The following is an 11815-nucleotide window of genomic DNA, read 5'->3' as shown; positions in this document are numbered from 1 at the left end:
ATTTCTACAGAAATTTTTGTCAAAATTTTATTTCTTTAGAAAATTTTGTCAAAATTTTATTTCTATAGAAAATTTTGTCAAAATTTTATTTCTATAAAAAATTTTGTCAAAATTTTATTTCTATAGAAAATTTTGTCAAAATTTTATTTTTATAGAAAATTTTGTCAAAATTTTATTTCTATAGAAAATTTTGTCAAAATTTTATTTCTATAGAAAATTTTGTCAAAATATTATTTCTATAGAAAATTTTGTCAAAATTTTATTTCTATAGAAAATTTTGTCAAAATATTATTTCTATAGAAAATTTTGTCAAAATGTTATTTCTATAGAAAATTTTGTCAAAATGTTATTTCTACAGAAATTTTTGTCAAAATTTTATTTCTTTAGAAAATTTTGTCAAAATTTTATTTCTATAGAAAATTTTGTCAAAATTTTATTTCTATAAAAAATTTTGTCAAAATTTTATTTCTATAGAAAATTTTGTCAAAATTTTATTTCCGTTTTTTTTTTTTTTTTTTTTTTTTTTTGCAGTCTATAGGGCTTTGCCCAAATAAATTTGACAAACATTCTTTTCCTCTGTTGGTTAAGCTACTCTTGTAGTTTAGTCAATGTATGGTTTTAAGCTGAAATAAAAAAACGACAACAATGCTTAAAGAACAAAACCAACAATAACAAAACAAAACAAATGGAAAAAGAAGAGGAGGCACGCTCAAAATAAACCCAGCCATGTGAATTCAAATCGATGATTTGACAGTGGCATAGGAAAAGAGATATGTTTGTTTCGAATTCATTTGGCATAAGCCGGCTATCAATGTAAAACCTTTTTTCGGAGGGTTCAAGTGTGGTTTTTGTTGGGTTTAATAAACTGCCTGAATTTATTCTGATAATTGGTTGATAGTTTTGCTGCAAGTAGAGGATGCTGATGAGGAATGTGGTAATTCCGAAACGTGCGTCCATCCAACCATCTTGCAGTCTATAGGGCTTTGCCCAAATAAATTTGACAAACATTCTTTTCCTCTGTTGGTTAAGCTACTCTTGTAGTTTAGTCAATGTATGGTTTTAAGCTGAAATAAAAAAACGACAACAATGCTTAAAGAACAAAACCAACAATAACAAAACAAAAAAAATTTTATTTCTATAGAAAATTTTGTCAAAATTTTATTTCTATAGAAAATTTTGTCAAAATTGTATTTCTTAGAAAATTTTGTCAAAATGTTATTTCTATATAAAATTTTACCAAAATTTTATTTCTATAAAAAATTTTGTCAAAATTTTATTTCTATAGAAAATTTTGTCAAAATTTTATTTCTATAGAAAGTTTTGTCCAAATTTTACTTCTATAGAAAATGTTGTAAAAATTTTATTTTGTCAAAATTTTATTTCTATAGAAACTTTTGTACGTACTTGTACGTATTTAATCAGCCTTTTTTAGTTTAATATATACCACGTATGGACTACCTTGCAATTTAGAAGACGGTGTTAGGAAGTTTTATGTTAAGATACGTTGCCATCGACAAGTGTTACCGCAACCCAAGTAATTCGATTGTGGATGACAGTCTTCAGTAGAAGTTTCTACGCAAGCCATGGTGGAGGGTACATAAGCTTTGGCCTGGGCGAACTTACGGCCGTATATACTTGTTATGTAGATATATATTGGGCTTGTTTAAACTTAGTGAAGAAGAACACTCAAAGAATAGCTGAATTTTATACTTACGGATTTTCCAACATTCTCAGACACACTTTGGCCATTGTACCCAGTGTTTCCGTTGTATTATCAACATCATCGGCATTGTCATGAACAAATTTGGAGGTAGCTTCACTTAATACTTTTAACATGGGTGTTGCATGAGCATAGAATAATGACATACGATTTGCCAATTCCGTGCTGACCAACATATTGTTTGTTGCATCTATACGTTGTCGACTAACGATACGTCTGTAGTAACTGAAATCGTTTTGTATCGCAGGTGTTTTCATCTGATTATTTCCGAGAATAAAAAAGAAAATTAAAAACTTCTTAAAATATTTACAAAATTGGATGATGATTAATAATATAATTAAATATACAATAAACCACAAAGATACAATATATAAACCACACGGAAATTATTTATATATAAACCACACGGAAAGCCGCAGAAATTAATTTCATAGAATTCTACAAAAAAATATATATTTTTCGATCCAAATAAGCTCTAATCTCTAATCACCAAAAGTTGCAACAATAAAAAGGCGGTTACACGGTTTGGAAAGATAATACGATAGATTAATCGATTAGGCCAAACGAAATTTGACAAATAGTCCGACCTTTCTATACCTAGTTTTGCTATATACTCGTAGTGTACATAAATAATCACGTCAATATTTGGTTGGAAAATTTGAGTCCTGAAAATTCTTTCACTACCGATTTCCACCTCGCAGGACATGACTTTGACAGTCGACTGAAAATAATTCCATCATTGAAAAAATCGCCATTTTCTAGTTTAGGATCCTTAAAACAAACAGTTTTCGTCCCTCCTCGGAATGCTACTTTTGAACGAGGAACAGGAACAGTTTCGTTGTTGTTGGAACAGTGTATTGTGTTATCATGCATTTTTGTGTTACGCTTTACCGATGTACGGTTTGTATCCAGATCAAGGAACTCTGCGACTAAGATGGGATGCGTACACACAAAAAAATTTCACGAAAAATTTTCCAATTAAAATTTTAATTGAGTTTTAAAAAATATTCAATTAAAAATTTAATTGATTCAACAAATTTTTTAATTGAAACAAAAATCAATCACAAAAATAATAGTATCAATTAATTTTTTAATTGGATCAATTAACTTTTTAATTGACCTTCAATTATTTTTTTTAATTGATACTATCATTTCTGTGATTGAAGCCATTTCAATTAAAAATTAATTGGATCAATTAATTTCGTGATTGAATCAGAAAATTTTTTTTGTGTGTAGAGACTGATCACTGCTTCACGTACAGAATCCTACACTCAAAGGCACTAAAGCCAATTTAATTCTATTTTAGTTCATGGAATTATTATATTTTGAGAAAAATTTCTTAACATTAATAATTTTTTTGCGTAGTTAAATTACCTTACAAAGGGGAAAAATTATACGCAATTGAAGCATAAAGATTTACTAAATTCGTGTCTCCCACAAAATAGTTCAGAATGTCTTAAAATTGGTAAATTTTACTAATAATGCCAATTTGTACTTCATTCTTTTCTTCACACTACGAACATTTCTTTTACAAGTGAAAAAAATATGTCTAACAAATTTTCTTAAATTTGTCGAAAAATATTTACTGATGTTTGTGAAATCGGCATGGCATCTACGTTTGTAATACAGGTTACTTAAAAATTTACTGTGTTTTGAGTGCATTCAGATCTGTCTGGTATGCTATCGGAAATGGGCGAAAGAGAATGGTCTTGGGGTAAATCTCACACGGTTAAGCCCATATCCTTAGGGGGTATTGAAATTCCCTTTGATGGGTGCAAAATACCTTGGCGTTATTTTGGACAGGAAGCTAAACTTTAAGCTTAATATTGAAGAAAGGGCGAGAAAAGCCACGGTAGCTTTGTACTCGTGCAAAAAGTCAATAGGAAAAAAGTGGGAACTAAAACCGAAAATTGTACATTGCCTATACACGGCAGTGGTTAGACCTATAATGCTATATGGTGTTGTAGTCTGGTGGCCGGCACTTCAGCAGCCGACAAGTTTAGATGAAGTTCAGCGTATGACGTGCTTGCGTATCTCAGGCGCATTCAGTAAGACAGGAACAGATTCCCTTAATGTCATGCTGCATCTATTGCCTTTAGACATTTTGACCAAACAGTCACCAACAACGACTGCGCGGTTGCGTGAGCTACCGTGACCGCCGGAAAAAAGTACGGCCACAGTTCGGTCCTCAAACTAACGCCAGATGTGCAAACGTAATGGATTACACTCTGGCGAGACCATTTTTCGAAAAAAGTTTGAAACTCTAATTCCCAACAGTGAGGCGTGGTGCAGACAGACCCCAGGGAATAAACGCGATATAGATTTCTACACTGATGGCTCCAAATTGGATGGACAAGTGGGTTTCGGAGTATATTCTAAAGACCTGGAACTTCGAATAGCGAAATGATTACCTAATCACTGTACACACAAAAAAATTTCACGAAAAATTTTCCAATTAAAATTTTAATTGAGTTTTAAAAAATATTCAATTAAAAATTTAATTGATTCAACAAATTTTTTAATTGAAACAAAAATCAACCACAAAAATAATAGTATCAATTAATTTTTTAATTGGATCAATTAACTTTTTAATTGACCTTTAATTAATTTTTTAATTGATACTATCATTTCTGTGATTGAAGACATTTCAATTAAAAATTAATTGGATCAATTAATTTCGTGATTGAATCAGAAATTTTTTTTTGTGTGTAGTGTGTTTCAGGCTGAAATATTAGAAATAAAAGAGGTGGAAAATTGGCTGAGAAGTAATGTTCGAACAAATGTTGGCATTAATATATACTCAGACAGTCAACCTGCAATAAAATCCTTGGACTCTATGTTCCTTAACTCGAAAACGGCCATCGGCTGCCGCAAATCTCTCAACGGGATGGCTGAGCAGTACAGTATTCACCTAATATGGCCCATTTAAACTTAAACCGCACACCAGATATGCTAGTGTTATCAAGACGTCAGATATCACTCCTGCTATAACGGGTCTCTGCGATTTTGCAAAAACTATTGGCGCGAAGTATAAGGACTACTGTATGAGCTGTCATGATGCGGAGGAAAAGGAATCAATAAAACACCCGTTGTGTGAATGTCCTGCATTTTGTGTTAGGCGTAAGCGAATTTTAGGAGCATATAGCTTTAGACTACTGGGGGAGCTGAAAACGTTAACTTAAGCAATCTGCTAAAGTTTTTGGAACAATCTGGTTGGTTCAACAGAAGAAAATAATCGAGAAGGTTCAGTGGTTAGGTTAGGTTAGGTGGTGAACTTCTCTCTTATCACTGAGTGCTGCCCGATTCCATGTTAAGCTCAATGACTAGAGACCTCCTTTTTATAGCCGAGTCCGAACGGCGTTCCACATTGCAGTGAAACCACTTAGAGAAGCTTTGAAACGCTCAGAAATGTCACCAGCATTTCTGAGGTGGGATAATCCATCGCTGAAAAACTTTTTTGTGATCGGTGGAAGCAGGAATCGAACCCACGATATTGTGTATGCAAGGCGGGTCATGCTAACCATTGCACCACAGTGGTTAAAAATAGAAGTGAACATATGTAATAGATACTTTTAGTTGATGTGGTATCACAATGAACTGAATAGTCTAAGTGAGTGGCCAACTCCCCAAGGCCAAAAAGCAACAAAAATATATTATAAATTCTAACATACCACTTCCCACCATAAAATCAAAAATTAAATACTCTACTAAAAAAAACTTCCGAAGATGTATTATAGAACTTTTGTGCATTGAATTTGTAATTTTATGAAGTTATGAACCGCTTTTCAAGTATACACCTTGTTCCGTTTTAATGTTTTCATCCAATTCATTTTGATCAGTAATGTCTTTCAACTTTCAAAATATTAATATGGAAGGAGTCTATTGCTTATTTTGTGAGTTTGTGAGTATTTTGTGAGTACAAATTCGGCACTCGTCCCTAGACTTTTCTACAGAATACCCTCAATAACAATATTAATTAAAAAACAAGTAAGGAAAGTCGGGTGGGGCCGACTATATTATACCCTACACCACTGTGTAGATCTAAATTTTCGATACCATATCACATCCGTCAAGTGTGTTGGGGGCAATATATAAAGGTTTTTCCCAAATACATACATTTAAATATCACTCCATCTAGACAGAATTTGATAGACTTCTACAAAATCTATAGACTCAAAAATTAAGTCGGCTAATGCACTAGGGTGGCACACTTTGTTAGTAAAAAACAAGTAAAGAAAGTCTAAAGTCGGGTGGGGCCGTCTATATTATACCCTGCACCACTTTGTAGATCTAAATTTTCGATACCATATCACATTCGTCAAATGTAGTGGGGGCTATATATAAAGGTTTGTCCCAAATACTTATATTTAAATATCACTCGATCTGGACAGAATTTGATAGACTTCTACAAAATGTATAGACTCAATGCACTAGGGTGGAACACAATGTTAGTAAAATAATATGGGAAAATATTTAAATCTGAAGCAATTTTAAGGAAACTTCGCAAAATATTATTTATGATTTATCGCTCGATATATATGTATTAGAAGCTTGGGAAAATTAGAGTCAGTTTTACAACTTTTCGACTAAGCAGTGGCGATTTTACAAGGAAAATGTTGGTATTTTGACCATTTTTGTCGAAATCATAAAAACATATATATGGGAGCTATATCTACATCTGAACCGATTTTGGCACGCATAGCTACAATATTAATTCTACTCCCTGTGCAAAATTTTAACTAAATCGGAGTTAAAAATTGGCTTCTGTGGTCATATGAGTGTAAATCGGGCGAAAGCTATATATGGGAGCTATATATAAATCTGAACCGATTTCAATCAAATTTGGCACGCATAGCTACAATGCTAAATCTACTCCCTGTGCAAAGTTTAAACCAAATTGGGCCAAAACTCTGGCTTTTAGGACCATATTAGTCCATATCGGGCGAAAGATATATATGGGAGCTATATCTAAATCTGAACCGATTTCAATCAAATTTTGCACACTTGACTATACTACTATTTGTACTCCCAGTGCAAAATTTCAACCAAATTCGGCCAAAAATCTGGCTTCTGGGGCCATATAAGTCCATATCGGGCGAAAGATATATATGGGAGCTATTTCTAAATCTGAACCGATTTCAATCAAATTTTGCACACTTGACTATACGACTAAGTGTTATGTTTGTACAAAATTTCAAGCAAATCGGTATAAAACTCTGGCTGCTGGGTCCATATTAGTGCATATCGGGCGAAAGATATATATGGGAGCTATATCTAAATCTGAACTGATTTCTTCCAAAATCAATAGGGTTCTATTCTGACCCAAATTAGGAACATGCGCCAAATTTGAAGGCGATTGGACTTAAATTGCGACCTAGACTTTGATCACCAAAATGTGTTCACAGACAGACGGACATGGTTATATCGACTCAGGGACTCACCCTGAGCATTATTGCCAAAGACACCATGTGTCTATCTCGTCTGCTTCTGGGTGTTGCAAACATATGCACTAACTTATAATACCCTGTTCCACAGTGTGGCGCAGGGTATAATAATCCATACCACCTTCATAACAATTAAATTCTATATTTGGCAATAAAGTTGAGTTTCTTCAGCTCTTGAAAGTCTAATCCAAATTTTTGTATCAAATAAACTTAATACTGGTCAAAATGAAAAAAGCATCAAAAGCACTAAATGAAAATGCCAGAAAGCACCAAGTTGGTGCTTTTTTGGAAAAGGCGCCAAAAAGGCAATTTGGTGCTTTTTAGAAGTCAAAAAGCACTAAATTTGGTGCTAAAAGCACCAAATTGGCATCACTGGCTTGAAACTTAATCGGGCTGCTACTTTAACCTAACCTAACCTATGGGCCCGGATGCCATGAGTGTACAGCCGTCCGCATATGATATAATCTCAAAGCCGTCAGGAGGGTATGGAATAGAGGATAGTTAGGAGATGAACAGTGCCGTATATAGCACCCCACCTTGAGGAACAGCACATTTCACTCTATGAGGTCTTGACTTTCTATCTCTAAATTCCACGTACGACTGGCGCCCGCACATATAATTAAGAACCCGATGTTTGACTCGAAACAATCAACGAAATCAGAAACAGAATTTTCGACAAGACAGCATGGTTACGACAAACATGTACATTTGCAAAAAATATTCACATGTTTCCTGTTTAAAAATAACATTATTCACTTGAAACATATTTGATGTGATCATATTCCTTCTATGGGCGCAGAACTCGATGAAAGGGCCTTCACACACCCAAAATTTTGAATTCTTCGGAAATCAAGCAACTTTGTGAATATTTACACATCCAATTATGTATTACAAAAGGTTCAACTAAATGTTGGAAAATATAACATAAAATTTCTATTAAACGGAAAATTCTGCAAAACATGGATAGAAGTCAACCCCATATTGTCACATAAATACAACACTGCTCAGGTAACTTTTGATCGATGTTAATTTACTACTTGTCCATGCAGTTTTCAACCATCTGTGTAGGAATGTTTGCAACCTTTTCTCCTGTGAATTTATGTACTCTTTACTTCACCACCTGAGAATCACTGTTTTTCATTTCATGGCAAAAAAAAAGGTTTCGTCATTGTTATGAGTATTACAATATGCTGCTACCATCACATAGTGAAGCGTATACTAAGAAGGTAAAACTCAATTCTAAATTGTCGCATAAATACATTTTGAGAATGAATGAAAACGTTGTGGCCAAAACGTGCCAAAGATTATCAGAAGGAACATAAAGGAGAACATTACGTGACATGACAATTAGAGTTGTGAATTAAATCAAATGGCCCAGCAGCAAGAGCACTTATGCGTAATTGATGATTTGCACCGAGCATAACCACACATCAACGATCAATTATGATATGAGGGGACGAGGAGAACTGATGACTGACCTGGGGTAGAGAAGCATCGCAATGAACGCGATGTCATATATGTTTTCCATATGAAATATTTCAAATTAATTTTATTTTTATTTTTGCTATACAGCCAGTTGAGGGAAAAACGAGAGGTTTTTGCTTGAGATCATCGCAACATAGCAAAACTTACTATTATTGAATAATCTCTCCTCCCAATTTCCGCCATCCCTCCCACCCACCATTTACCAATGTTTATGAACCTCTACAAGGTTCTAAGCTTTTATATATAAGTAGAGATTCTAAATGATTACTTGGAATAGTTTCCACATGGATTTTGTTAAAACAACATCATGATTTGTCGTCAAGTAAGTGTGTGCTTACAACTAAATTGATTTGAGATGGTTGGATTTTCCATATCGAATTGAGAATTAAAAAAAGTATTAATTTGAGACTTTTTTTGTTTACAGAGTGAATTCCGCTTCCTGTTGATATGCAGCCTGCTAATGACTTGTGGATGGTCGGAGGCACAACAAACTAACGAAAACAATAGGAATGGAAATATTAGAATTTTCCCACAAATTTCCCCTAATCCACCGGATGATGATACAAATAACCACTATATATCATACAGACATAATTCATATACCCCATTGAAGTATTCATATGCAAACGGGTTACAACAAACAGCATCACCGCGACAACCTTCATCTTCCGAGGGCTATGAAAATGCCAATCAACTGTATTTTACATCACCCAGTCAAACACCAACGCAATTTTGGACTGGTCCACCTATTATCGTAGGAGACGATTACTTTTATAACAATCATAATGTACAGCAACATCAATCAAACAATCCCACACACATGCAAAGAAACCCCAAGAATTTAACACCAGTGCCCTACAATCATCGTCAAGTTCAAAAGCCATCAGACTACCATTATGACAATCAAGCAGTGATTTATCATAGCGATGTTAGAAGGCATGAAATACTAACATCACCACCGCAGGATGATTTATCTAATCAACAGGATTTTATTAGTCTACAACATCCTGAAGCCTCTGAACTGCAACAGCTACCTCATTTCTTCCATTTAAATAATCGGGGACCATCACCTGTAGAAAAACCGGTGCATGCTTCGAATACAGATTTAAATTACCTTCGTGCTGTAGCAAGTTCTCTTTATAGTGAGGAACAAATAACTGGCCAAGCATCCAAAGCTGATTACAATAAATATTTCGAAGAATACATAAAAAAATATCCACGTAGAATACGACCGGTCTTTTGATAGTGAAAGTTATAAATAAAAGTAATGAAAGAAAAAGATGACCGATTTTTTGTTATTTTATTGTAATTGCTCGAAAGGAATATGTTTTGCCTGCACTAAAAAAAGTGAGCCCTCTATTTCACTAAAGCCAATTTTACTTCATGGAATTATTATATTTGGAAAAAGTTTCCTTTACTCTAACAATGTTTTGCGTACGTAAGTTATAACAGCACTGTTAGAAAAATATGTTTTTCATATGTTCCGATAGAAACAAAATGTGTTTCGGGCACAATTTTAAAACACAATATATTTAAGTGCAAACATGTAATGTTCCTAAACTAACACTAAATGTTTGGGACATCTATGTTAATATGTTAGAATATATTATGTTTGGGGCATGAATGTTTCATAAAAATCATATGTGTGAATGCAAACATATATAAATTTACAAATTTCGACTAAACATACATATGTTGTGATATTTCATTCAAAGCGACAGAGAGAGTAACATATAGAGAAAGAAATAGAGATGGAAACCGGGAGAGTTGACGAAAGATATCAACATAACACAGCGAAAGAACCAAAAGAGAATAATTTCTGTGAAACCGCTTGTATGTTGTTTCGGAAAACTGTTTTATGATAAGGCCAAAACTTTGATATGCTTAAGTCTAAATATTATTTAAGAGAATAGAAATCAAGTGTCTTCACAAAAATAACTAAAGGGCACAATACTCTTTTTAGAGTTGGGACAGTAAAATGAAATAAGGAGGAAATAGTGAAAAATTACACAGTAAAATGTATAAAAACAAAGTTTAGTTCCTCTTTATTAATAAGTAGTCCACGAGGAGTTGACGTACACCTTCAAATATAAAAGCGGGCATTAAGTTCGAGTTTTGCAGCTAAAACAATTTAAAAAGTTTATTTTCTTTAAAATGAATTATTAAAGAAATATAGAAGGCATTTTAGAGCGATGGTGTTAAATGCTAGTAAAAACTGTTCACGCCTAACTAAATTTATGTTTATATTATTTATGTATGTTTATACTCGACTCCACGTTCTTCTTTTGTTAGAGTTTTTGAATTCCTTCAAAATTTTAAAGTTTTGTACCAAAAACAGTTTTTTGTTACAAAATTGTTATTTTTGCAATAAAAAAATAATATTTTATCCAAAAATCAGTCGATTTCGTTTATATATAAATCTTTAATATCGCACATTTCGAAGTTTCATTATAAAAATTTAATATAGTATAAATATAAATGTGTAAATTAAAAAAAAAAGTGTTCGGTCGGAGCAGGGATTGAACCCACGACCCTTTGCATACAAGGCAGACATGCTAACCACTGCTCCACGTGGCAAACAAATGTATGTTTCTGTTAAATAATGTTATGTTTGCATGGGATCGTGGGTGCTGCAAACTATGCTATATAAATATAACTTATAACGATAAATATCTACTGGTGACAGCTACGTAGCCCAGTGGATAGTGTGTTGGCTTACAAACTGTATGGTCCTCGGTTCGATTTTCCATGCAGGCGAAAGGTAAAATTTAAAAAATGTATAAAAGTGAATAATTTCTTCAACATTATTTGTATTACAGAAAAAGGTGCCAAGAACTAAACTATTTCGTGGAGGTGAAAATTACGAGTATGTTAGGGAATGAGCACAATCGTCTTTACGAAAAATTCTTCCAAGCATATAACATTTTTGGGCTCAAAATGCTTCCAAACATATAATATGTTCACATAAAACAAACATATTAATGTTTCGGCAGTATCCAATAATATATGTGCTTCCTGCAAAATATGTTTGGAACATATGTTAAAGAAGCGATTTTTTTTGAGGGTGAGGTTGGCTGATAAGTCCTCGGTCTGACACATAGTATTAAATGCATATTATTTTTATATAGTACCAACCTTCAAATGATTCGTGTCAAAATTTGACGTC

At 33.3% G+C, this 11815-nt stretch overlaps 2 protein-coding genes across 3 annotated transcripts in view; one reads left to right on the top strand and one right to left on the bottom strand.

Moving 5' to 3' along the window:
* Positions 1–11815, bottom strand: part of LOC142232671 (CYFIP-related Rac1 interactor B) — a 107942-nt gene that overhangs the window by 4169 nt on the left and 91958 nt on the right. The window contains exon 4 of the mRNA XM_075303315.1: positions 1715–1977. Within this exon, the coding sequence (XP_075159430.1) occupies positions 1715–1977 (263 nt within the window). The remainder of the gene's footprint in view (positions 1–1714; positions 1978–11815) is intronic.
* Positions 8816–9933, top strand: LOC142232672 (uncharacterized). 2 transcript variants are annotated; one of them, XM_075303316.1, is made up of 2 exons: positions 8816–8971; positions 9074–9933. In XM_075303316.1, the coding sequence occupies exons 1-2, from the start codon at positions 8957–8959 to the stop codon at positions 9890–9892; spliced, it is 834 nt and encodes a 277-aa protein (XP_075159431.1). In that variant the 5' UTR covers positions 8816–8956; the 3' UTR covers positions 9893–9933. The 2 variants fall into 2 exon arrangements, with proteins under 2 accessions (XP_075159431.1, XP_075159432.1); XM_075303317.1 differs by having other exon boundaries at positions 8921–9007.

The sequence above is a fragment of the Haematobia irritans genome, chromosome 4 (genome assembly GCF_050003625.1).
Source record: "Haematobia irritans isolate KBUSLIRL chromosome 4, ASM5000362v1, whole genome shotgun sequence".
NCBI classification, from domain to species: Eukaryota; Metazoa; Arthropoda; class Insecta; order Diptera; family Muscidae; genus Haematobia; species Haematobia irritans.
The sequence above is the reverse complement of the archived record's forward strand: the minus strand, read 5'-3'. Positions and strand labels throughout refer to the sequence as shown.